This window comes from Macadamia integrifolia, chromosome 10 (genome assembly GCF_013358625.1).
Source record: "Macadamia integrifolia cultivar HAES 741 chromosome 10, SCU_Mint_v3, whole genome shotgun sequence".
In the NCBI taxonomy this organism is placed as follows: domain Eukaryota; kingdom Viridiplantae; phylum Streptophyta; class Magnoliopsida; order Proteales; family Proteaceae; genus Macadamia; species Macadamia integrifolia.
This window is the reverse complement of record NC_056566.1, coordinates 18,916,143-18,939,689: the sequence shown is the minus strand read 5'-3', so window position 1 is coordinate 18,939,689 and position 23,547 is coordinate 18,916,143. Positions and strand designations below refer to the sequence as shown.

Below are 23,547 nucleotides of genomic sequence, written 5' to 3'. Positions count from 1 at the left end.
GCCCGTAAAATCTGTTTATTAGAAATTGCTCTTATCTGACCCTTTTCCCCCAAAATAAAGTAAAATGTAACTTCATAAAGCTTTGTAAACTTATAGCCTTATGAATTACTGTCATTTCCTAGATCATTGAGCTTATATATATATATATATATTTTTTTTTTTTTCTTTCTTTTTCTGTTGAAAAAATCTGAGGTTTTCCATTAGTTTGGGAGCTTTCGCTAAGACTGTGGTTCAAGTCACAGTATTCCTGTCATTGAAGGGCATTTCCTGGAAGCACTGGGAAAAAGTTTAATAGAACTGGCTAGAGCATTAAAAAATTAATAGAGGTGTTGCAGAGTTATCAAAGGTCTCCGATGACAGGGGATTTGAAGTTGAGAATTAGGGATGGGAGGAAGTTTCTGGAGGTAATGTTTATGATCTTTAAAATTATCTTTCCTATTAACACTCATTAAGTTGTTAAGAAGGAGGAGGGAAATATGAGAGAGAGAGAGAATTGAAAGATTGGATCAATCTTCTTAGATATTTCCAATGAGGCTTTTTATTCAAAGATTGATTAACACTCTCATTAAGTTGTTCTGGAGGAGGAGGGAAATATGAGAGATCATATTAGAAAACTGCAAAGCATGGATGAGATACTCAACAGTAGAACAAAACACTTGCAAGAGGACTAGCACCCAGAAAGAGCAGAGCATACTCCTAGGAGGAATTTCAAGATATTAAGAAGGACAAGCCATAGATGAATGCCTATTCTATGGGATAGTAATCATGGTATCATACTAAATCAATGATTGCTATCAAATATGCTGTATGTTACATTTGTATAGGTGTTTTATAATTGCATACCCACACAAGTACGATTGGGTTTGGGCCAGCTATTTTAGCCCAAGACCTAAATCCTATCTCTCATGGCCTTAGGTTGGTATCCCAATTGTTACGGCAGCCCAGGTGAAGATTGACTGAGACTCAATCAGGCCTAAGCCCTGGCCTAGTCGCAAATTTGACTGCTAGGAGTGTCTTGTTGGTCAAGGGGATGGATTTCTTGGCACTTTTGTGACGCTATTGAAAGTGCGCTGGGTTAGATATCATTCTAACATGGACAAAACCTCGAATCCACAAGGTAAATGAAACCCTAATTCCATAGAGGAAGAAGGGGTAAAATGGCTGCTTTGATTCAAAATGGAAGATGCCTTATAGAGGCCCCAAATAGACCTTAAATAGTTAGGTCACTTCTAAAGAAGGGCAAAAACTTAAAAACAGGTAGCTAAGGTAGAAATATAAACACAACATGAAACTATAACAAACCCTAAGTTGTGTGACTAAACTTCGTGGGCTCTGTTGAGGGCCTAAACAAATGAATTGGGTCAATCTCTTCGTCGGGGCCATTTTACCAGTACTGGGTCGTTTTTCCTCTAGAGCTCTGGCTACCATTTCTGAATTGGGGTTACGGATCCCGTGATGCTAGCCCAAGTCAAAAGATAGGGTTTCAGCAATATTGCTGAAAATGCTGAAAATTCGGAGAAATCAACCTATCTTTGGCCAGACCGTGTGGTCTTTTGCCAACCAAATGCTCTAGGAACTCCTCGAGACCTCCTCTACATCATTGTTGGCAGCAGGGGGGAAAATATTGTTCCCATTTTTCTTAACAAAGCTGTGTGTCAGAAAGGAGAACTTGCTAAAGGTTGGGTAGGGAAATTTAAATATGGGGAAGATTGAATCCCAATCACAAGGGAAGCTCTAGGAATGGCCAGGGGCTGAATGCATATCAGTAGTGAGATATGCTTAGAATCTCTAGTTGGGGAAGACCGTCGTTCGGTCTAGCAGATTCCATTTTTGGTCAAATCCTACTATTTTGATTCAGCAATGAATGCCTCTTTTTGGATGATAGGGCGCGAGCAGCGAAACAGACACAGGAGAAGTTAGTTGTTCGTTGGTCGACTTGATTTCCAAATAGTCCTAGAATCACAAGGAACGATTGATGGCTGATCTGGTAATTCAGTTAAGTAATTGTGTTGGATGACTTCCTGCTTGGAGCATGACTCTTGTACCTGTAGTTACAAACTCTCATTGGACGGTGAGCGCTTGAGTTCAGATGGACAGCTGTGCAATATAGATAGAAACCTGTACCTTTTTTTTTTTTTTTTGTGTTAAAGTCCACTCCTTCGGAGCCTCATATATGGTTTGGAATTTTAAGGCTTAGGATCCATGAGGATTGAGGAGTGAGATATAACAACAACAACAAAAAACAGCTCAGCCTTATCTCGACTAAATGGGACCGGCTACATGGATCCGATCAAAGACATAAAGGAAATGTAAAAGTAAAAAGGAAGGAACACAGCACAACGAAACAGAAAAATTGCACCTAAATGGAGACGGATACGTTGATTCTTTCCCTCCAAAAAGCTCTATCCGAGGTTGTACTTGGGACCAAAGACCTAAGCTATGCATGCCTTTCCTCACTACTCCTATAGTCATCTTAGGCCTGCCCCTAGCACTTTTAGATCCTTCAGTCTGAATCAAATCACTCCTCCTTACTAGTGCATCTTCAGACCTTCATTGAACATGACCATACCACCTCAAACGACTTTTTTTAAGCTTATCATGAATCGGGGCAACTCCCAAAGCTCTAATATGGTCATTTCATACTTGATCCATCCTAGTTTTGCCGCACATCCATCTCAACATCCTCATCTCTACTACACATAGCCTATTTATTTGACACTTCTTAACCACCCAACATTCTATACCGCAACTGTCCTATAGAACTTTCCTTTATCTGGATACACCTCTCCACTTTATCCATCCTATCTTATTCCTTTGTGAAACATCATCCTCTATATCACCCTCTTTATTTATAATTGACCCCAGAGACCTAAAATGATTACTTTGCGGCACCTCTCTCCTCAATATTCACAATTTCATTATTCATTATGGTGTGACTAAAGTTACACATTATATACTTCGTCTTCATTTTACTTGTCTTAAAACCTCTCGACTCCAAAGTTGATCCCCATAGCTCCAAGCTCCAACTTAGTGTTAATTTCATCTTTGGTCTTATCCACCAAAACAATATCATCAACTAAGAGCATACACCACGAAACCTCATCTTGAATGTTCCTGGTTAAATCATCCATGATAAGCGCAAACAAATAAGGGCTTAAAAAGCTGATCCTTTATGTAAGCCAATTGAAATTGGGAACTCATTTCCTTGCCCTCCTATGGTTCTCACACTAGTCATAGCATCCTCATACATATCTTTAATTATATCTACATATTTACTCAATACCCTTCTCTTTTCTAGTACATGCCAGATTAGCTATGTAGGGATTCTGTCATAGGCTTTTTATAATTCAATAAAGACCATGTGGAGATCCGTTTTGCTAGCTTTAAATCTTTCCTTGAGCCTCTTGAGTAAGTAGATAACTTCTGTCATGGATCTACTAGGCATAAAACCAAATTGATTTTCCAATATAGTAGATTCTCTTCTCAGGCGGGCTTCAATAACCTTATCCCACAATTTCATAGTATGACTCATTAGTTTTATGCCTCTATAGTTATTGCAGTCTTTTATGCGACATTTACTTTGTAGATAGGAATTACAATGCTTCTCCTCCAATTATTTGACATTTTCCTTGTGCTCATAATCTTGTTAAAAAGAATGATTAACCAAGATACCCCACAGAATCCTAGGCTATTCCATACTTCTATTGGGACCTCATCTGGGTCTGGAGTCTTGCCTCCTTTCATCTTTTTTAAGGCTTCTTTAACTTCAGCCACTCCAACCTTTCGCATATATCTATGACGTATGGTGTCTTGATATGTAATGCAATCTTCCAGGCGATTTCTACTCAAACTGTCTATTTAGTAGGACGCAAAAATACACTTCTGGTCCATAAGGGGTGAGATATTGAGGGCTAATTCGATGAAAAGGACAGATATGGTGGTCCTGACCAAACTGACAAAATAGACTTGTTGCTGCAGGATATTGGGACACAAGAATGTGGTTGGTTAACTTTTTCAGCTATTTGTTGCAGGTAGGGCTTGTAGTTTTCTGGTTTGGGGAAAGGGTCTATATTGAGTAATGCAGGAGTAGATTACAAGAAACTACCCCAGCAATTTATGACCCCAAACAATACAAATAGGACCAGGAAACAAAGAAATAAGACCTTCAAATAAACCCCCAATGATACAATACCCATATAGGAGCAAAATCAGCCCAAAACACAACCCGATAGGAGAGAGAAAGACCTGCTAAAGAGCTGGAGAGAGAGAGGTGCGGCCAAGTCTGTGGGAGTCCGATTGAGCTGCACTCTTAGACGTAGATAGTCCCTAGGGAGGGTACAAAAACCCCCAAAGTTGAGAGGATTCTGACGGTTGGTTGTGAAGTTACAAGCTTTCTTGATTTTCTGACTTAGGAGAAATAATCGCAGGCTTCAGGAGAGAGAAACAAATCTGGTTTGTAACTTGGACAGATCTGAACTTCTGAATATTCACAACAGTCGTATACTTCAACAACAGTAACTTTAGGATAAAATAGAAAGCTTTAACCAAGAAGAAACAAAGGGAAAAGTGGGGGAGGAGCGGGTGTCTCGGCCCGGGCTTCTCACCCACAGCTATCCCGGTTGTTCTAAACAATTGACTGCAATTATTCTTTATTCAAATCTGAAATTATGAGTACATATGCTTCTCTATTTATAGAGGGCAGAATAACAATCAAACTACTACTAGGAGCTAGTTTCCCAATAGGACTAGACACTCCTACTTCAACTAGGAGCTAGTTTCCCAATAGGACTAGACACTCCTACTACAACTAGGAATTCAAAATTGGACTAGGAATAATAAACCTATGTGGAAAACAAATAGAGTCCTAAGATAATTTGGACTTGACATACCACTTACTCAACTCGATGGGCCCAATGGCCCACTAATTAATTAAAAACAACTACTAATTATTCCCCTAGCCGATGGGCCCAATTGGCCCTTATTTGTACTTAGCCACTCAGGTGGACCAAGTAGGGGTTCGGCTGGCTTGGCTAGACCTTAGCCACTTAGGTGGACTAAGGCTGGACCCTTCTTCTTCTCATATTTCTTTCCATAATGTGGATCTACATCAGCTCCCCCTTTCTTAGAATCATTCAACTCCGATGAATGGGTAAGGGACATGTAGTGCTCATAGAGGTCCGTGTCAAGGCATTGAAAGTCATCGACATGGATCCAAGTACAATCCTCTCGTGGTCGACCTTTCCATTTAATGAGGAAGGAGTAGTACCCTTTGCCCCCACGAACTGTGGTGAACTTGTTGTCGAGAACATCTTCGATGACATCATCTTTAGGGTTTGCAAATTGAGGAAGTTTGAGGGTGTGTTTAGTGTCACCGTCATCAGAATAGTGCCCTAAATATATCGTCAGATCAGCTACATTGAAGACATTGTTGATTTTCAGAGTAGGAGGTAGCTCTAGTATGTAAGCATTAGTGCCAAATAAGCTTCAAGACCTTGTAGGGACCCATGTTCCGAGGATGGAGCTTGTGCATTGTACCAGGAGGAAACCTCTCAGGTGGAATTCGAACCATTACCAAGTCACTAGGCTGAAATTCCACGTAGTGACGATGTCGATTGGCAGTTGCTTGGTATCTGTCATTGCTAACAGCGATGCGACGACGAACATCAGCATGTACCTCCGTGATGTGTCTAAGGAACTCATCGGCTTCTACACTAATACGGGCCTGAGGGGGCAAAGGTACCAAGTCAACCGGTCGTTGAGGCTGCAGTCCAAGGATAATCTCAAATGGTGTACGACATGTGGTGCGGTTGACGAAACTATTATAGGCAAATTCAGCAATATCCAGTATAGATGGCCAAGTCTTTTCATAGTCTCGGACTAGACATCGGAGTAAGTTGCCAAGACTTCTGTTCACCACTTCCGTCTGTCCGTCTGTCTGAGGATGGAATGTAGTGGAAAACTTGAGTTTAGTATTTGTTTTCAGCCATGGAGTCCTCCAAAAGTAGCTCATGAACTTGACATCCCTATCTGAAACAATTGTCTGTGGTAGACCATGTATGCGCACTATCTCTTTGAAAAAGAGTTTGGCCAAGTGACTTGCATCAAGAGTCTTCTTGCACGGGATAAAGTGTGCCATCTTGGAGAAACGATCTACTACCACAAATATGGAATCATACCTTTCCCGTGTAGGTGGTAAGCCTAGGACAAAATCCATGCTTTTGTCTTGCCAAGGTGCATGTGGAACGGGCAACGGTGTGTACAATCCTGTATTCTTCTTTTCTCCTTTAGCAAGTTGACAAGTGCGGCATCTCTATATCACATGTTGCACATCCTTTAAGAGTTGAGGCCAAAAGTATAAGTCTTTCATCATTGAGTATGTTTTGTCCTTGCCAAAGTGTCCACCCATTCCTCCTCCATGTAGCTCTCGAATCAAGTGATGTCTCAAAGAGGTGTTTGGATGTAGAGGCGAGTGCCTTTGAAAAGATATCCATCATGTATAGCAAAATTTGTCATCCCGTCCTCCTTGTAGGTTGTTGAATACTTCTGAAAAATCAGCATCACTAATGTACTCCTCTTTAATGTGTTCCACTCCTGCACTTTGTACTGTGAAGGTGTTCATCATCATCACCTTTCGACTAAGTGCATCAGCCACTTGATTTTCCTTCCCAGCTTTGTACTTGAGAGCAAATACGTATCCTTGCAAGTATGAGATCCATTTAGCGTGCCGATCACTAATGGTCTTTTGTGAGTGCAAGTATTTGAGTGCTTCATGATCCGAATAGAGCACAAACTCTTTGCCAATTAAGTATTGCCTCCAATGCTTGAGGATTTGAACAATGGCATAGAGTTCTAAATCATAGGTAGAATACCTTCTTTTTGCATCATTCAACTTTTCACTGTAGAAGGCAATCGGATGGCCCTCTTGCATAAGCACTCCTATCCCAACATGGGATGCTTCAGTAGCCACTTCAAACATAAGATCAAAATTAGGTAGTCTAAGCACTGGTGCTTCTGTCATCTTTTGTTTGATCAAGTTGAAAGCTTTAGTGGCTGCCGGAGTCCACTGAAATGGGACTTTTCCCCCTTTTGTGCATTCTGTAATTGGGGCTACAACGGCGCTGAAATTCCGGATGAATCGTCGGTAAAATGAAGCAAGACCGTGAAAGCTACGAACCTCGGTTAAGGTCATTGGAATAGGCCAATCAACAACACTTTTTACCTTCTCCGGTTCAGCTTCTATGCCTTGTGAAGACACAATAAAACCAAGGAAGATGACCTTGGGCAGCATAAAGGAACATTTCTTCAAGTTGATGTATAACTTTTCTGCCCGTAGTACTCTCATGACACGTCTCAGATGCTCCAAGTGTTCATTTTTGTGTTTTGCTGTATATTAGTATGTCATCAAAGTACACTACGAGAAATTTACCGATGAAGGGTCGTAGTACATGTGTCATCACCCTCATGAAAGTGCTAGGTGCATTGGTGAGGCCAAAAGGCATAACCTTCCACTCATACATGCCTTCTTTTGTTTTGAAGGCTGTTTTCCATTCATCCCCTAGACGGATTCGAATCTGATGGTAGCCACTCGGTAGATCAATCTTTGAAAAGATGGAGGCTCCTGTCAACATGTCAAGCATATCATCCAAACGAGGAATAGGAAATCTGTACTTTACCTTGATTTTTTTAATGGCCCGGCTGTCAATGCACATACGCCATGATCCGTCTTTCTTTGGTGTCAATAGGGTTGGTACTGGACATGGACTCATGCTCTCAACCAAGAACCCTTTCTTTAATAAATCATCCACTTGTCTCTTGAGCTCGGCATGCTCTATAGGACTGAGATGGTAAGTGGGCAGATTAGGGAGTACTGACCCAGGCATAAGGTTAATGGCATGCTGAATATCCCTCATCGGTGGTAGTTTATCAGGCAATTCCTTTGGCACCAAATCTGAAAAATCAACGAGTAACTCTTTGATTTGTGGGGGATGTTTGACCACTATCACTGGTTCAGCAGCCTTGGTAACAAGAGCTATGATTAGGCCGGTTTCTTCACCAAGGGTTAGGAATTCTCTATGGGGCAGCACGCATAGCTTGTTGTCCACAGTGTTCTTCCTGCTGAAATTTTCTTTACATGGTTGCTTATTTTGCTTAGTGGTTGTTTTGGAAGAGGTCTTAGCAACATTCTTTAAGACATGTTGTCTCCTTAGTTGGGCAGCCCTTAACTTGTCTTTTACCTGAGGTATGTGGAGTGGGTTTAGAATGAATGGTTTTCCTTTGTGATCGAAGATGCATTGCTTCTTAGTACCTCCCACTAGCACATTGTTGTCATATAACCAAGGCCTTCCAAGTAGTACATCAGTGAGGACCATGGGGATGACATCACACCATACACTTTCTTCATAATCTGAGACCTTCAATGGGACTGAACACCATTGAGTTACAGCCATGGTGTTGCTGTCTAGAAAAGATACCTTATATGGCTGTGGATGGGATTCAGTCTTAAGCTTTCTGTCAATGACAAAGGCTTGAGATACCACATTTATACAACTTCCACTGTCCACAATCACTTGAGCTTTGTGAGGTCCACTAGACATTAAGGTGTAGAAGATATTGTGCCTCCTCCAGTCTTCACCCTTAGTTTTAGACACTAGGATTCTTGCAACCACATTGACATAAACATGAGGATCATCATTCTCTGGTGTAAGCTCATCTTCTAGTTCATCCTCCTCTCCTTCAACTGCAACATTAACAGTCCAATCGTCATCCTGAGGTTCGTGGATTTGTAAATCTGGATTGGATTCTATGGCACTGATAACAGAGTTGGATTGTCCTCGCTTAGGGCAGAATTTTGCCGTGTGTCCAGTCTTTCCACAGCTGTAGTATGTCACAGATCCACTCTCCCTTCCCATTGGAGCCTTCCCCTTATCCTGTGTATCTTGTGGAGCTCGGGTCGAAAATCCATAAGGCTTTTTGTTGTCAGTTGGCTGGATGTACCTTCTGGAGGTTGTTTTGATCAGATCATCTGCTTCTAGTGATTTGTCAAAACAAGTGCTTAAGGAGGGTATCTCGATCACTCAAAGCTTCTCACACACATGGTTTAAAGTATCTCCGATACCGATACAATACCCTCCGATACGTATCTTAAATTTAGCTGACCGATACGATACACACCGATACGACACATGAAATTTTTAAAATCCTTTCGTATCAAAATATATCCTACAATACATACCGATATGCATCAATACACCACTGATACACATCGATACGATAGGTGTGCACTGATACGACTCTATGGAAAATATAAAATCGAGGTGAAATGTACGTTTCAGTATGTATTGGAATGTATCAATCGGTACGTATCGGTATGTACTGATACAGTGCGTTACGGTCATATAATGGCCAAGATGGGTAATTTTTCAGAAAACACAATTTTTTGAGGGGTTTTTGTTCCAAAGTTGTTGCTAGCCATATTTCTCTCAAACTAAAGTAGAAATCAAGGTTGGAAACAAGGATTTTACATTTATGGGACAACTACAAACCTTGAATTCTTAGTGTGATACCCTCAATTTAGTGTTTATGCATAATACACGTTAGCAATAGCTTTTTTTTACAAATTCTTTATGCAAAAGTGTTTAAAAAAATGTTTCGTATCCATTTATGTGTGTATCTTTGGCGTATCTTAGCGTATCTCCGATACGATACGATACACTCCGATACGTATCTTAATTTTGGCCAACCGATACGGCGACCGATACTGATACGTTAATCCTTGCTCACGAATATCATACCTTAACCCCAGTTTGAAACGGGATATGAGCAGTTCTTCATCTTCTTTATGGGCACCTGTTCGTGAAAGCAGTTCATTAAAATGATCAATATAATCTCCTATAGTCATAGTACCTTGCCTGAGAGTATTCAGCATGTCGTAGAGTCGACGTCGGTAGGTGGGTGGCAAGAATCTATCGTTAAGGATAAATTTCAAGTCTTCCCAATTGTGAGGCATTTGACGACTGCGGATCAGCCTATTCTCTTCATTCCTCCACCAGTCCTTAGCTCCACCAATTAACTTAGTGACAACTAATTGAACTTTCCTTTCTTCAGGCATACGGTACCATCGGAAATAGTCATCAAAGGAAGTTACCTAGTCCTGGTAGTAGAGGGGATCGTGCCTCCCATTGAACTCTTTCAATTCTAACTTGACCTTGTACGTATCGTCAGACTGATAAAGCTGATTGTCATACTCATCATTCTGAGCTGGGACATTCCTTCTAGGTTGCATAGTGACTCTTCTGGGAACATTACCAATGCAATTAATAGCAGGTTGAACATTAGTTTGGGCAACAGTTGGTTAGGTGTTAGAGTGGGCAGCAGTACTCTCTTTTAGGTCAGCCAACTGTTGGTCATGTCCATCCAACCTCGTAGACAAGGCTTGGATTTCTTTCATCACATCTCGAAGGGTGGGTTGGGGTTCTTCTGTTTGAGCTATAGCTCTGATACCACTTAATGCAGGAGTAGATTACAAGAAACAACCCCAGCAATGTATAACCCCAAACAATACAAATAGGACCAGGAAACAAAGAAATAAGACCTTCAAATAAACCCCCAAGGATACAATACCTATATAGGAGCAAAACCAGCCAAAAACACAACCCGATAGGAGAGAGAAAGACCTGCTATAGAGCTAGAGAGAGAGAGGTGCGGCCAGGTCTGTAGGAGTCCGATTGAGTTGCATTCTTGGACGTAGGTAGTCCTTAGGGAGGGTACAAAAACCCCCAAAGTTGAGAGGATTCTGATGGCTGGTTGTGAAGTTTCAAGCTTTCTTGATTTTCTGACCTAGGAGAAATATCGCAGGCTTCAAGAGAGAGAATCAAATCTGATTTGTAACTTGGACAAATCTAAACTTCTGAATATTCACAATAGTCGTATACTTTAACAGCAGTAAATTTAGGATAAAATAAAAAGCTTCAACCAAGAAAAAACAAAGGGAAAAGTGGGGGAGGAGCGGCTGTCTCGGCCCGGGCTCCTCACCCACAGCTATCCCGGCTGTTCTAAGCAATTGGTTGCAATTATTCTTTATTCAAATCTGAAATTATGAGTACATAGGCTCCTCTATTTATAGAGGGTAGAATAGCAATCAAACTACTACTAGGAGCTAGTTTCCCAATAGGACTAGACACTCCTACTTCAACTAGGAGCTAGTTTCCTAATAGGACTAGACATTCCTACTACAACTAGGAATTCAAAATTGGACTAGGAATAATAAACCTATATGGAAAACAAATAGAGTCCTAAGACAATTTGGACTCGACATACCACTTACTCAACTCGATGGGCCCAATGGCCCACTAATTAATTAAAAACAACTACTAATTATTCCCCTAGCCGACGGGCCCAATTGGCCTTTATTTGTACTAAGCCACTCAGGTGGACCAAGTAGGGGTTCGGCTGGCTTCTTGGCTAGACCCTAGCCACTTAGGTGGACTAAGGCTGGACCCTTCTTTCTCTCATATTTCCTTCCATAATGTGGATCTACATCATTGAGTTATTGACTCCTTTTGATTCTCAATTCAAACATAGGGTCTTTCATGGTATCATTATCTTCGGGAATAGAGGTGGTCCTATTGTATGCACAATATAGGTGCATATAGGCTGATAGAGATGGCAACATATTGCTTTTCTGGGAGGGGGCTATAACTTTTGGAGACCATTTGATGCATTGAAAGAGTCATAGCTTTAACAGATTTTCAATTTCTGGAAAGAAAAACTTCTTGTGGAATGCCTCTTGGCAGTGATTTCCTGTAGGAGGACCAGCAGTATATTGTAATATTGGGAAGATTCTTGATAGAAAGCTTTTAAGAGTGAACTAGTGGAAGTGGAATAAACATCCTTGGGGGACTAATATGGATACAGTACTCTGAGAGAAAATCAGAGTTGGACAATGAGGTGAAAGCCAACACGTGTAGCAAGGTCAGGAGGTGGCAGTTGCGTCATGAGGGATACTGGAGTCTTGCTTGTATAGAGGAAATGTCTAGGTGTTGAAAGTCAATAATCAGATACCACAATGATGGCACTATGAAAACATTTTCTTCCAGTAACCAGCCTTTGTCAGAAGAAAATATGATGCATCTTCCTGATCAAGGTTGGAGATTCTATCATTGAGGTATTATTTGGAGGTGTGTAAAGCAGTGTTATTCTTTTCTTCCTTACAATTGAGGGAGTATTGTATTTTGTCTTTGGGTTCATGATGTGGAGCGGAGAGATCATTTGATGTGGCTGTAGCATTGTACATTCTTAGAGAGAAAAATGGGGAGTAAGCAGAATCTGGATGGATGGAATTTGGTTTAGAAATCCTAGCATTGTAAAGACTTAATAAGCATTGTGGCAGAATTCCATGAGAATGCGTCCCTTGTTCAGTTGTGGTAAGAATTCAAAAGGCATAGACCTATCAACACTGTGGGAAGTTCTTATAAATTGCAAAAATATTGGCTTCTCAATCAAGATAAGTTTCTTGGCTTGCTATTTCTCTTCTGTAGAGGGAAGGTAGGTATGTAATGGGTTAATCAAGTTGTTAATTGCTAATAGGTGTATAATTGAGATTAAGGAGTGGAATGCCCAGAGTAGTTTGGGAATTTTTTTTTCTTCCCCTGATCGGCATCAAAGAAGATTTTCATTGCTGAAAACAAAAAGATATATACAGATGATTACCTCTTTTCTGTGTACTTTACAATAGTTATTCAACCCATCTCAACTAAGCCTTATCCCAACTAAATGGGATTGCCAATGCAAATCCTGTTTCGGCATCTGTCTCTATTCAATTTTCCACATTACACCACTAATTCTTTTCAAGTCTCTGTTACCTTCTAATTTCTGGGTTATATATGCCTTCGGATTCATTGAGAGTTTGCTATGGTGATTGTTAATTGGTAAAATTCTGTCTATTTATCATGTAGAAGGAATTACATATACGAAAGAATGGACCTATACATGGTAGGCCCATGCAAGGAAATATCTATCTAAGGAAAGAAAATATTTCATAGATAATATAGAGCCAACAAGATATCCTCTCCGTATTTACACTCTCCCTCAAACTGATGCTGGCTGGACAGCTTAAGTTTGGTTACAAAGTACCAATGGAGAGCTGAAGATATAGCTATGGTAAAAATGTCCGCAATCTGATAGGCAGAAGCTATGTAGGTAAGGGAAATAAGTCAATAACTCAAATAAGTTTGCTGATTTGTTTGTCACGAATGAAATGACAATTAACCTCAATGTGCTTATTGCGCTTATAGATTACTGGATTGAATGCAATTCCATCCAATGGTGCTAGTATTTTATCATCATAGAGAGGTATAGGCTCCAAAAATAAAATAGAGAAATCCCGGAATAACCCATAGACCCAAACACTCTCACTGCAGACTGATTACATGGAACGATATTCAGCCTCTGCAGAAGACTTAGAAAGTGTATGTTGCTTTTTACATTTCCAAAAAATAAGTCTTCAAGAAAAGCACATCATCCTAAAGTAGAGCGTCGAGAGTTGGGACAACCAGACCAATCAGTGTCAGCATATGCATGCAACTGAAGTGAAGAGGAGGATGAGAAAAATAACCCTTGTGGAGATGTACCTTGCAAATAGTGAATAATGCGATAAGCAACATTGAGGTGCAATTGATATGGCGATGAAACGAACTGGCTTACAATATGGGCAGCATAAGAAATATCAAAGTGTGTCATATTAAGATAGCTGAGACTTCCCACTAGCTGTCAATGTATAGTAGGATCAGAAAGAGGTTCTTCAGCATGGTTAGAGTATTTGACATTAACTTCCATAGGAGTATCCACCTTCTTATCATCAGTTAAAGATCTTGGAAATATTTGTATTCATTAACAAAGTGACCACGATTAGAGTAGTGAACCTCCAATCCAAGAAAATATGTGAGAGGACCCAAATCCTTATCTTAAAGTAAGACTCAGGATTGATTTTCAATGTGGTAATAGTGTCAATATCATCTCCAGTAATAAGAATATCATCAACATACAACAAAAGAAACACCTTAAATTTTAGGAGAAGAATGAAAGAACAAAGAGTAATCATGATAACTAAGCAAAACTGGCTTGAATAACCACCTCCCGAAAATGTTCAAACCAACCCTTAGGAGTTTGTTTCAAACCATATAAAGATTTTTTCTATCTACACACCATAGATCGATCATACGAAAGACTAGGAGGGGGGGGGGGACACAAATCGTTTCCTTAAAAATGACCATGGAGAAAAGCATTCTTAACATCCATTTGGAAAATTGGCCATTGAGGGACAGCTGAAAGAGCTAAGACTACACGAATAGTTGTCTTCTTAGCAACAGGAGCAAAAGTCTCAGAGTTTTCAATACCATATTCTTGTTTATCTCCTTGAGCAACCAGACGAGCTTTATACCGAGCAATAGAGCCATCAGACTTGAGCTTCACAGAATATATCCAATGACACCCAACAACTGGAGTATTCAGAAGAGTAGGCACAATACCCTAAGTATCATTTTCCACTAAAGCATGAAGTTCGGATTCCGTAACCTCTTTCTAAAAAGGAATACGACATGCCCACTGGTAAGATTTAGAAAGAGAAACATGATCTAAAAAGACAAAAAGAGAAGCAACAAGATCCAACGGAGCACACAGAGCAAATGAAGTAAAAGGATTGAGAGAAGTAAGCAAAGCTGTAAATGCATTAGCTGAAAATTCATACCAATGGGGAGGCTTAGAAACCTTGGTAGAACGATGTAAAATATGATTAGAAAAGGGAACCATAGGATCCATAGAAGGAACAAAAGGGGAATAAATACTACGATGAACATAAATTACCTCATGAATAGAAACAAATGATGTAGGAGAAGACCCTGACATCGGAAGCAAAAGCGGGGAATCATCTGTTGTTCTCAGCGTTGATACTAGGGGTGTCAATCGGTCAGTTCGGTTTGGTTTCGCTCGGGTTGAATCGGTTTCGGTCTAGGAATGAGGGAGATCAAAACCAATCCGTTAAGGAACTTCGGTTTTCGTTCGGTTTCGGTTTTGGTCCGATTTGGTTTCGATTTATTTCGGTTTTTTAGTATCGGGTTAACACCGGTTTAGATCGGTTTATTATTGAGCTTGAACCATAATGAAATCTTACATTCATAACCTATAGTGATGAAATATTTGGCAAAAACACTTTAAATTTGTGACAAATAATGGTTTATCATTGTAAGGAAAAGATAACTAATATTGAAACCAGTGGATAACTAATTACTAAGAAGCTAACTAATATTGAAATCACAAAATGAACCCTATTATCCAATCTTTCATTTAACTATCCAACTAATTTTGTATAGTGAACAAGGAAATCAATGCAAGCATTGTCACAATTTACATATCAATCCATAAACTCATATTCATTAATTTGTAACAATTCCCCTTAAAACAAAAAATATTCGTGTCACTAATATTGTAAAAGATGGACAATCAATTCACCAATTTGTAATCTCATAATCATTTATTTTTTTATTGGTTTCATTCGGTTTGGACCGGTTTTAGTCGGTCCTAGCATACCTCAGTCCAAAACCAATCAAATAGGGATCGGTTTGGTTTGGTCAGGGTTTTTTCGGTCAGTTTCGGTCGGTTTTATCGGTTCGAGCTAGGGATTGACACCCCTAGTTGATACACTTGAAGAGGAGCTAAAGATGAAAAAGTGGAAAAAAAGAAACATAGGAAATAGGAGAACATAATATGAGTATAAGGAAGTCAAGTACCTTGGCCTCCCCCTCATCTCCTCCAGGCTCACCGCCATCATTGCACTCCCATGCTTAGTCAAATCCAGAGAAGTCTTCAGCTTTGGAAATGGAAGTTCGTCCTATGCGGGTTGTTTGGTTCTCATCCAATTAGTCCTCCAATCTTCTTACATCTACTGGTCGGCAGTTTTCTAGCTTGCCAAATCTATCGTCAAATCGATTGAATCCCTCTTCTGCCCTTTTCTGTGGAAAGGTACTGATTCTCCCAAATTTCTCAATCCTACAATTGATCCTTTGTTTGCCTCCCTAAGTTGGAAGGTGGCCTTGGCTTGAGACTAACTCTGCCGCCATCCTTAAGATATGAAAACTGGTTTCCAATCAGCCCAATATCTGGGTCAGTTGGGCCTACTCTTCTCACTTCCACAACCAAGGTTTAAGATCTCGATTTCTCCCCTAATGTCACTAAGCCAAAAAAAAGAGATCTGGTGAGATCTCTCGCCAAGATCTTGCATTTTTTCTTGGTTGACTCGGTGGTTGTTCTCGGTGGCCATATGGACTTTGTAGCCCCCGAAACTTTCCATTTACCCTATTTTAGGTCTTCTAAACACATTGGAAACATCATTTTTGTAAAAATCAACCTAAAATGATACTTTGACTTCATACCCTATGTAAGTTGTCTCCAACACTTTGGACCCTAGGCTAGTTGCTCTATTCTACAATCCACATTCCACACACGACAAAACATGTAATACTTTTTTAGAAGTTAGAAGTTAGAACACATATAACCAATTTAAAAAGTCTAAATAATCATAAGAATTTAAAAGACATCATAGATAATTACGTAATTATTTAACATTTAACATTGATGACTGATGAGTCAAATTCATGTACATTGAAATGAAATAAGATGAACCACACAGCTACATAGGTACATTACATATAGTGTAGGAATGAAATTTGGCAGGAAAAAGCACCAAGTTCCCATCAACAATGTGTTTTTTTTCTTCAGAGTGTATCGAGAGAGGTGAGTTCTGAGCTGTTTCTCAACGAGATGGGGTCGATATTTGGCAAGATCTTGCTGAGATCTCGATATCTTGCCGAGATATGGTTGATCTTGTGTATCGCTTGTCATCTTGTCTCGGAAAATCTAATAAGGGAGATGTTAGCGACATCTTGCATTGATCTTAAACCATGTCCTCCACGACTCTCTTTGGACTGCTTCCCTTAATATTAACTCCTTTTGGGTTTGGCACAAGATCTTCCTTGCTAAGCCCCTTGCCTTGCCTGCCATTTGATCCCTCATTGGAAACGGAGAAGGTACCTCCTTCTGGCTTGATAACTGGCATCCGGCTGGTGTGCTTTCCACAACTATGGGCAATAGATCTGTCTATTCCTCTGGTCTCCCTCGATCATCTAAGGTCTCCTCAATCATCTACCTTGGCACTTGGTCCCCTTATAATATCCCGTCCCTGTTTGCCATCTGGCAATCTCTCCCCTAGGGGTGTCAACCAGTCGGGCCTAATCGGGCTTGACCACTTGGAAGCCTTGCACTGTGAATGCCCGTTTAAGTAAATGGGCCTATCTTTGGGTGACATGGTATGGTTAATAATCAAGCTGGTTGGTCTCGGGTTTTAATCGGGCTACCATAAACAGGGGTTAATCGGGCCTTAACCAGGGCTATAGACCTATTTAACTTTAAATGGGCTTTAAACGGGTCCTCTTTAAAATTGTTCCATTAAATGTGCTTGAAGAGGAATACCAAAAAAATGAGGCAAAGATGGGCATAGCAAAGAAAAGGATCCAATAATTAAAATGAATTAAGCCAAAGATGCGCAAAATAACTAAATTACTAAAGTACTCGACCTTTAATCCACGAAACTCAAATCAATTAAACTATTCCTACATAACCCAAGTTTAGTAAGTTCAAATCAATTAAACTATGCATAAAAAAGATGAATGTTCATATAACAATTACTACCATCTCAATTGTACATATCATATACCCTTAGGACTAAATACAAATAGTATTAAAAAAAAAAAACACAAGTAGTATTAAAGGGGTCTAGGTTGGGTTTAAAGGAGTCGGTTCAAATTGGGCTTGTAAATGTGTTGGGCCGGTCGGGTGCCCATCGGGCTAGGTGGCTACACCATGTACTACCTATTTATAAATGTGTCGGGCCACGTTTATAAATCAGGCCGATCTAGGTCGGGCCATAAACGTGTTGGGCTTGGTCGGGCTACCGGTGTGGGCTTGGAATTGACACCCCTACTCTCCCCTCTCCACCCCCCTTCCTATGGGGTTGACCTTTCCATTTGGTCCCCCTCTTCCTCAGGTTGCTTCTCCTCTGCCTCGACCTGGAACCATGTCCAATCTGCCTCCCCTTCGTTGCCTGGCATAATGTTGTTTGGTTCAGTTTTCACATCCCTTGGCATAGTTTCACTATCTGGAGAGCCCTCTCCAATTGCCTTCTCACCCAAGATTTCCTCATCTACCATCATATTCCTGTCTCCCTTGCTTGCTGCCTTTGCGGAATGACATGGAAGACGTAAACCACCTCTTCTTCGATTGCACTTTCTCCCACATTTGAAAGTTTGTTATTTTTAAATGTTGGCTTGCCCGGAGAAGGCCCCTTCCCCTTCAAAGAGAGTAGGTTTGGTTTGATATGTCCTTTTCTGAGAAAACCATCTGTGAAATTGTTGGAAAGCTTTCTTTTGGAGTTGCTATCAATCATATTGGATGGAGCACAACCTCCGTAGATGGACCTCCAACTCTAGATCTATATAGCATTTTCTGTTGGGATTTGGAACTTAATTGCCTCAGCTTGAGCGCGAAAAAGCATAACTTTTTTGGTTGCTTTCTCATTTCTTAGCATGTTCTATGCTATTATAGTTTTTTAACCATTTCCCTGTATCTCATGTTTTAATGTTGCAGCTGCTATGCCAACGCTGTATTGCAATGTTTGACCAGCACAAAGCCTCTGATCATCTATTTGCTTCAGAGATCACATTCCAGAACCTGTAAACACTTGCATTTCTCATATCTAAATGACTAGATTTGATGCAGAATTGTTTCAAGACATGTAACTTCCTCTTATCTATTTTATTTATGTTAGGCTATACGAAAGAGTGGTGTCTCATGTGTGAACTCGAGCAGCATGTAATGATGTTAAGAGAAGCTGGGGGCCCTTTGTCTCCTGACAAAATCCTTTGGCATATGCAGAAAATTGGTTGTCGAATGGGTTCTGGAAGTCAGGAAGATGCTCATGAATTTCTAAGGTATGACACATGTACTTGAGTTATTCCTTTTTCTTCCCCCCCCCCCCCCCCCCCTTTCAATCTTCTTAAGTATTGACAAACAAAGTGATTTCTCTTGGTGCTTTTTCCTATTGTTTGCCATGATCCTTCTTTCCCTCCTTTTTCCATTTTAAAGAGCTTTAAGTTGTTTTTTTATATTCAGGCTTCTGGTTACTTCCATGCAATCTGTATGTCTTGAGGGACTAGGTGGTGAGAAGCAAGTTGATTCATGCTTGCAAGAAACTACCTTCATACAATATACTTTTGGCGGTCATCTTAGATCGAAGGTGATTAGTTTTACTCCCAACTTATATCAAGTGTCTGTTTAATGAAATATTTTGCCAGTATTTTCTTCATAAATAGCACCTTTAGTTAGTTTTTTCACTCAACCAGGTCAAGTGTCTGAGATGTCATCATGAATCTGAACGGTTTGAAAACATAATGGATCTTACATTGGAGATAAATGGTTGGGTTGAGTCACTGGAGGATGCACTTACTCAATTTACATCTCCTGAGGATTTGGATGGAGAAAACATGTACAGATGTGGAAGGTCTGATGCTTTATTTGGTTTCTTAGAAAACTTGTGCCATGTGCTGCAGATTGTGTTTATTACACGTAATCATCTAAAGTTGGCTAACCTCCTTATGTTCTAATTAAAGGTGTGCCACATATGTTCAAGCACGAAAACAATTGAGTATCCATGAAGCACCAAACATCCTTACAATAGTTCTGAAGAGGTTCCAGGTATGACTTCTGAAAAATAGTGCACATGGGGAGCACCTCCTTTCTATGTTGATAAATTGATCCTTGGTTACTGGCTTTCTATTTGGGATATATTCTTTCTGCTTCAGGATTTAGGCTTATGTTTGGGCTGAACTTATTCGGTTGTGTCACCTTGGTTTTATGGATACCAACTTTATTTAAGTGACAGTGAAGTCATAGCAATGGATATGTGTTGTAGAATGTAGAGTGATTGTCAAGGTGTTGGCCATGTTTCACAATAAAGTTTTATTTTCTTTGTTGTTGTAGATAACTATTACCTGTAGAAATGATTTCCAAAACTTCTTTTGAACTTTTTGGAAGAAAATTTGTGAAAAGTTTCTGTAGTTGCATTGCTAACTGATTTTTGAAATGTGGGCTTTGTATTGTCAGAATGGGAGATATGGAAAAATAAATAAGTGCATCACTTTTCCAGAGATGCTGGACATGATCCCATTCATGACTGGGACAGGCGACAGTCCACCTCTGTATGTGCTGTATGCTGTTGTTGTGCATTTGGATACGTTGAATGCATCATTTTCTGGGCATTATGTGTCGTATGTGAAAGATGTGCAGGGGACGTGGTTCAGGATAGACGACACTGAGGTAGCCTTCTCTCTTCTGAATTGCTTGTCTCTTGGTCCGAAGGCGTTTATGAAACTGGTGTACTTCTGATGTTCAAGATATCTTGCCTTTATCTTATGAATGCTTCTCACTGATAACATTATTCATTAAAAAAAAAAAAGAAAAGGAAAAATATTTCATTGGTATAGCAAGCTGTACTGCATGGCTATTGGGAACTTCTAGAAATAGCATTCCTCAGAAGAAATGGTTGCTTGATTACTTATTGAAGTTAATAATTTTATTTGATCACGTCAACAAACCGACAAATCCATAGCCCAGGTGACTCACAGCCTCCCTCTCGCCCAAATGAAATGGGATGATTAATCAAATAAATAAGCTTTTTATTGATTAAGGGCGCAGTGAAGCCAAATTCAATCAAGGGAAAGGGGTGGCTTACTTTTCCTAACGCTGAGTCATCTGAATCAGAGAATGTGCTCATGGAACAGAAATAGTTTTCAGATGATATGGACCCCCAAGAGATGAGCTTCTCTCCTAGGCTATCTGCCTTTCCACAAGAATGCCTTCAGTTACTGTGCTTATCAATTCTGGCCTCTGCTGGTTCTTGCAGCGGGGTGTTTCCTTGGGAGAGATAAGAGAAATATGCAAGACTTCCGTTCTATATATTCCTATTGTATATTTCTGTATTTTATATTTTTGTACTACTATCTCTATATTCTATATATATGTAAGAAATACATAAGAAGAGTGATGGAGGGCCTTAGGGAGGAAAGGGAGGATCAGAATAGCAGGGGGAAAAGGGGAAATACACACTCTCACAGAGCACAAATTCTAACCAATTCTCGTTCTAAATTAATTAACTCTAACCTGTCCATAAAAGGAAACTAATAGAAACAACCATAAAAGGAAACTAATGCAAGGTAACAATCATAAAAGGAAACTAATGCAGCCACTATATAGAAAAGTAAAAACATGAAATTAGAAACTCAATTGAAATAGTATCTAGCCTAAACTAAGAAACAACCATAAAAGGAGACTAATGCAAGGAAAGAAATCCAAACTCCTACGTTCAAATCTGGAAAATAAAAAGCATGAAATAAAAGACAAGTAAACTACTAATTTTATTTCCAACCCTTGTTGGACCAAAACCCTGGGCTGGACTCGTTCGTCTTGGCTATTGGCTTCCAAAGCCGGTCATGCTAGTCCAACCAAGCGAGTGCAGCAGTGTCTGCATCAAAGGGAACTTTAAATTCTTTTATTTTCCTAATTCGGCGTAAGGAAAGATACACTCTTTTATCCTGTTGATAGAAGGTTCCCGATTACTAATCATGAATATAGGTAAAAAAAGCTGTAAAAATAAGGAGGAACTATTTTAACAACCATCTCTTTTCCTACCTATTGTTCTTTTTCTTTTAGGGGGTGGGCTTGGGTGGTAGAAAATGATAGATGTGGTTTATGTGGGTGAGAATGATGAAAGAAGCTTAAATAATTAAGTAGATAATTAATTGAGATCTGCTATGGGCCACTCCACCACCCTTCTTTGTTGATCTCTGGGTTCAGATTGTATTCCTTTTTTTTGTTTTCCCTTTCTGTAACATGATGGATCCCACAGTAAAGATCCTGGATTCAATCAGGATTCTTGATGGTCCATACCTGGGAGCTTAAAATTTTGCATTTTTTACATTGCCTTTGTTTTGATGTGTATGATTTTTTCCTTCAAATTTGTTTTTCTTCTATAGATCCAACCAGTGCCAACGAGCCAGGTGATGTCAGAAGGTGCATACATCCTATTCTACTCGAGGTAAACCTGGTTTAACATACGTCCTTTGAATTCTGCTTGTGTTCATTCATTCACCAAGGTTTCAAATTTTAAACATTTCTCAGGTATTCTCCACGCCCTTCAAGAGCTTCTCCACTGCAACGTCCATATAATGCAGTGCAGAACTTATCGAAAACACGGAATTCTTCAAGATCAGGACAAACTAGACACAGTGACCACCTTTTTGTTCACGAACTTGTGCCAGATCCTATACCAGATATTCAGTTGGGTAGTGGCAACCAGACCTCCAGAGACATTCTAAGGAGTGCAAACAGAAATATCCTACCTATGAGAGAAGCTTATGCAGAATCGATGAGCATGGAATTCTCAGATGCAACATCAAGTGATTGGTCCCTCTTCACAAGCTCAGATGATGCATCTTTTACCACTGAGAGTACCAGAGATTCATTTAGTACTGCTGATTATGCTGACACATCCAATCTTGATTCCATATCCTCAATATTCAATTCCTACCCTCTGGAATACTCCTCGCACAGCACTATTTCCCGTAGAAAGTTCTTGTGTAGTAAGCCGCAGACAAGATTCCTTTCCGAAACCAGGGGCTTTGTTTGGGATTCATCCCTGTCAAATGAACTACTTGACAGTGTACAGAATGGAGAGAATCCAAAGCAGGTCAGTGGTTTTTTTACCAAGCCTTTACCTTCTGTTACTAACTCCAGTATGTTTATAAAATACGGAGCAATCTCCAATACTCTTGTTTATACATCTGATCATTGTGAACTCTAATATGTAGAATCTTGTAGTCTGGGAATTCCCTTCAATGAAATAGATTACTTAGCCACAGACTAGCATACCTCAATTTTTTTTTTTTTTTTTAAACCTTTCTGTTATATGGGGTATGTCAAGACTTTAACTGCCAAAGGAGTTGGAGGCATAGCCCTCATTTTGAAAGTTAGAAGGAGTAAAGCTACCATCTTACTCCTGGGAATTTTTGTAATATTTATCGTAGTGTATTACTGGAGGAATGGCAATGAGATGTATAAAATTTCCTATTCAGATTCTATTATCACTTGTCTGAAATATCTTGCAATCACTAAATAACTCATCTTTTGTATCATAATTTATTGATTCATATGATTTAGCTATTGCTTTTATTTTCTGCGTCCATTCCTATTATTGCCTGTCATCTAGGCATCTTTGAGATGATATTTCCACAACGCCCCACTGGATCAGCTGCTCCAATACCACTGATACAAACCTCATGAGAACTCACCCTTATAAACTAGCTTATAATGTGAGGGAACCCAAGACCATATAAACCCATACCAAATCCCTTTTGTAACCGATGTGGGATCAGCCCCCATCTGATT

At 39.8% G+C, this 23,547-nt stretch overlaps 1 protein-coding gene across 3 annotated transcripts in view; it reads left to right on the top strand.

The window, feature by feature from the left end:
• Positions 1-23,243, top strand: part of LOC122091623 (ubiquitin carboxyl-terminal hydrolase 15-like) — a 28,667-nt gene extending 5,424 nt beyond the window's left edge. For all 3 annotated transcript variants that reach the window (XM_042661641.1, XM_042661642.1, XM_042661639.1), the window contains exons 7-14: positions 18,694-18,779; positions 18,875-19,037; positions 19,219-19,342; positions 19,449-19,606; positions 19,716-19,800; positions 20,209-20,421; positions 22,137-22,198; positions 22,282-23,243. In XM_042661641.1, the coding sequence (XP_042517575.1) occupies positions 18,694-18,779; positions 18,875-19,037; positions 19,219-19,342; positions 19,449-19,606; positions 19,716-19,800; positions 20,209-20,421; positions 22,137-22,198; positions 22,282-22,963 (1,573 nt within the window). In that variant the 3' untranslated portion in view covers positions 22,964-23,243. The remainder of the gene's footprint in view (positions 1-18,693; positions 18,780-18,874; positions 19,038-19,218; positions 19,343-19,448; positions 19,607-19,715; positions 19,801-20,208; positions 20,422-22,136; positions 22,199-22,281) is intronic.
• The last annotated feature ends 304 nt before the right edge of the window (positions 23,244-23,547 follow it).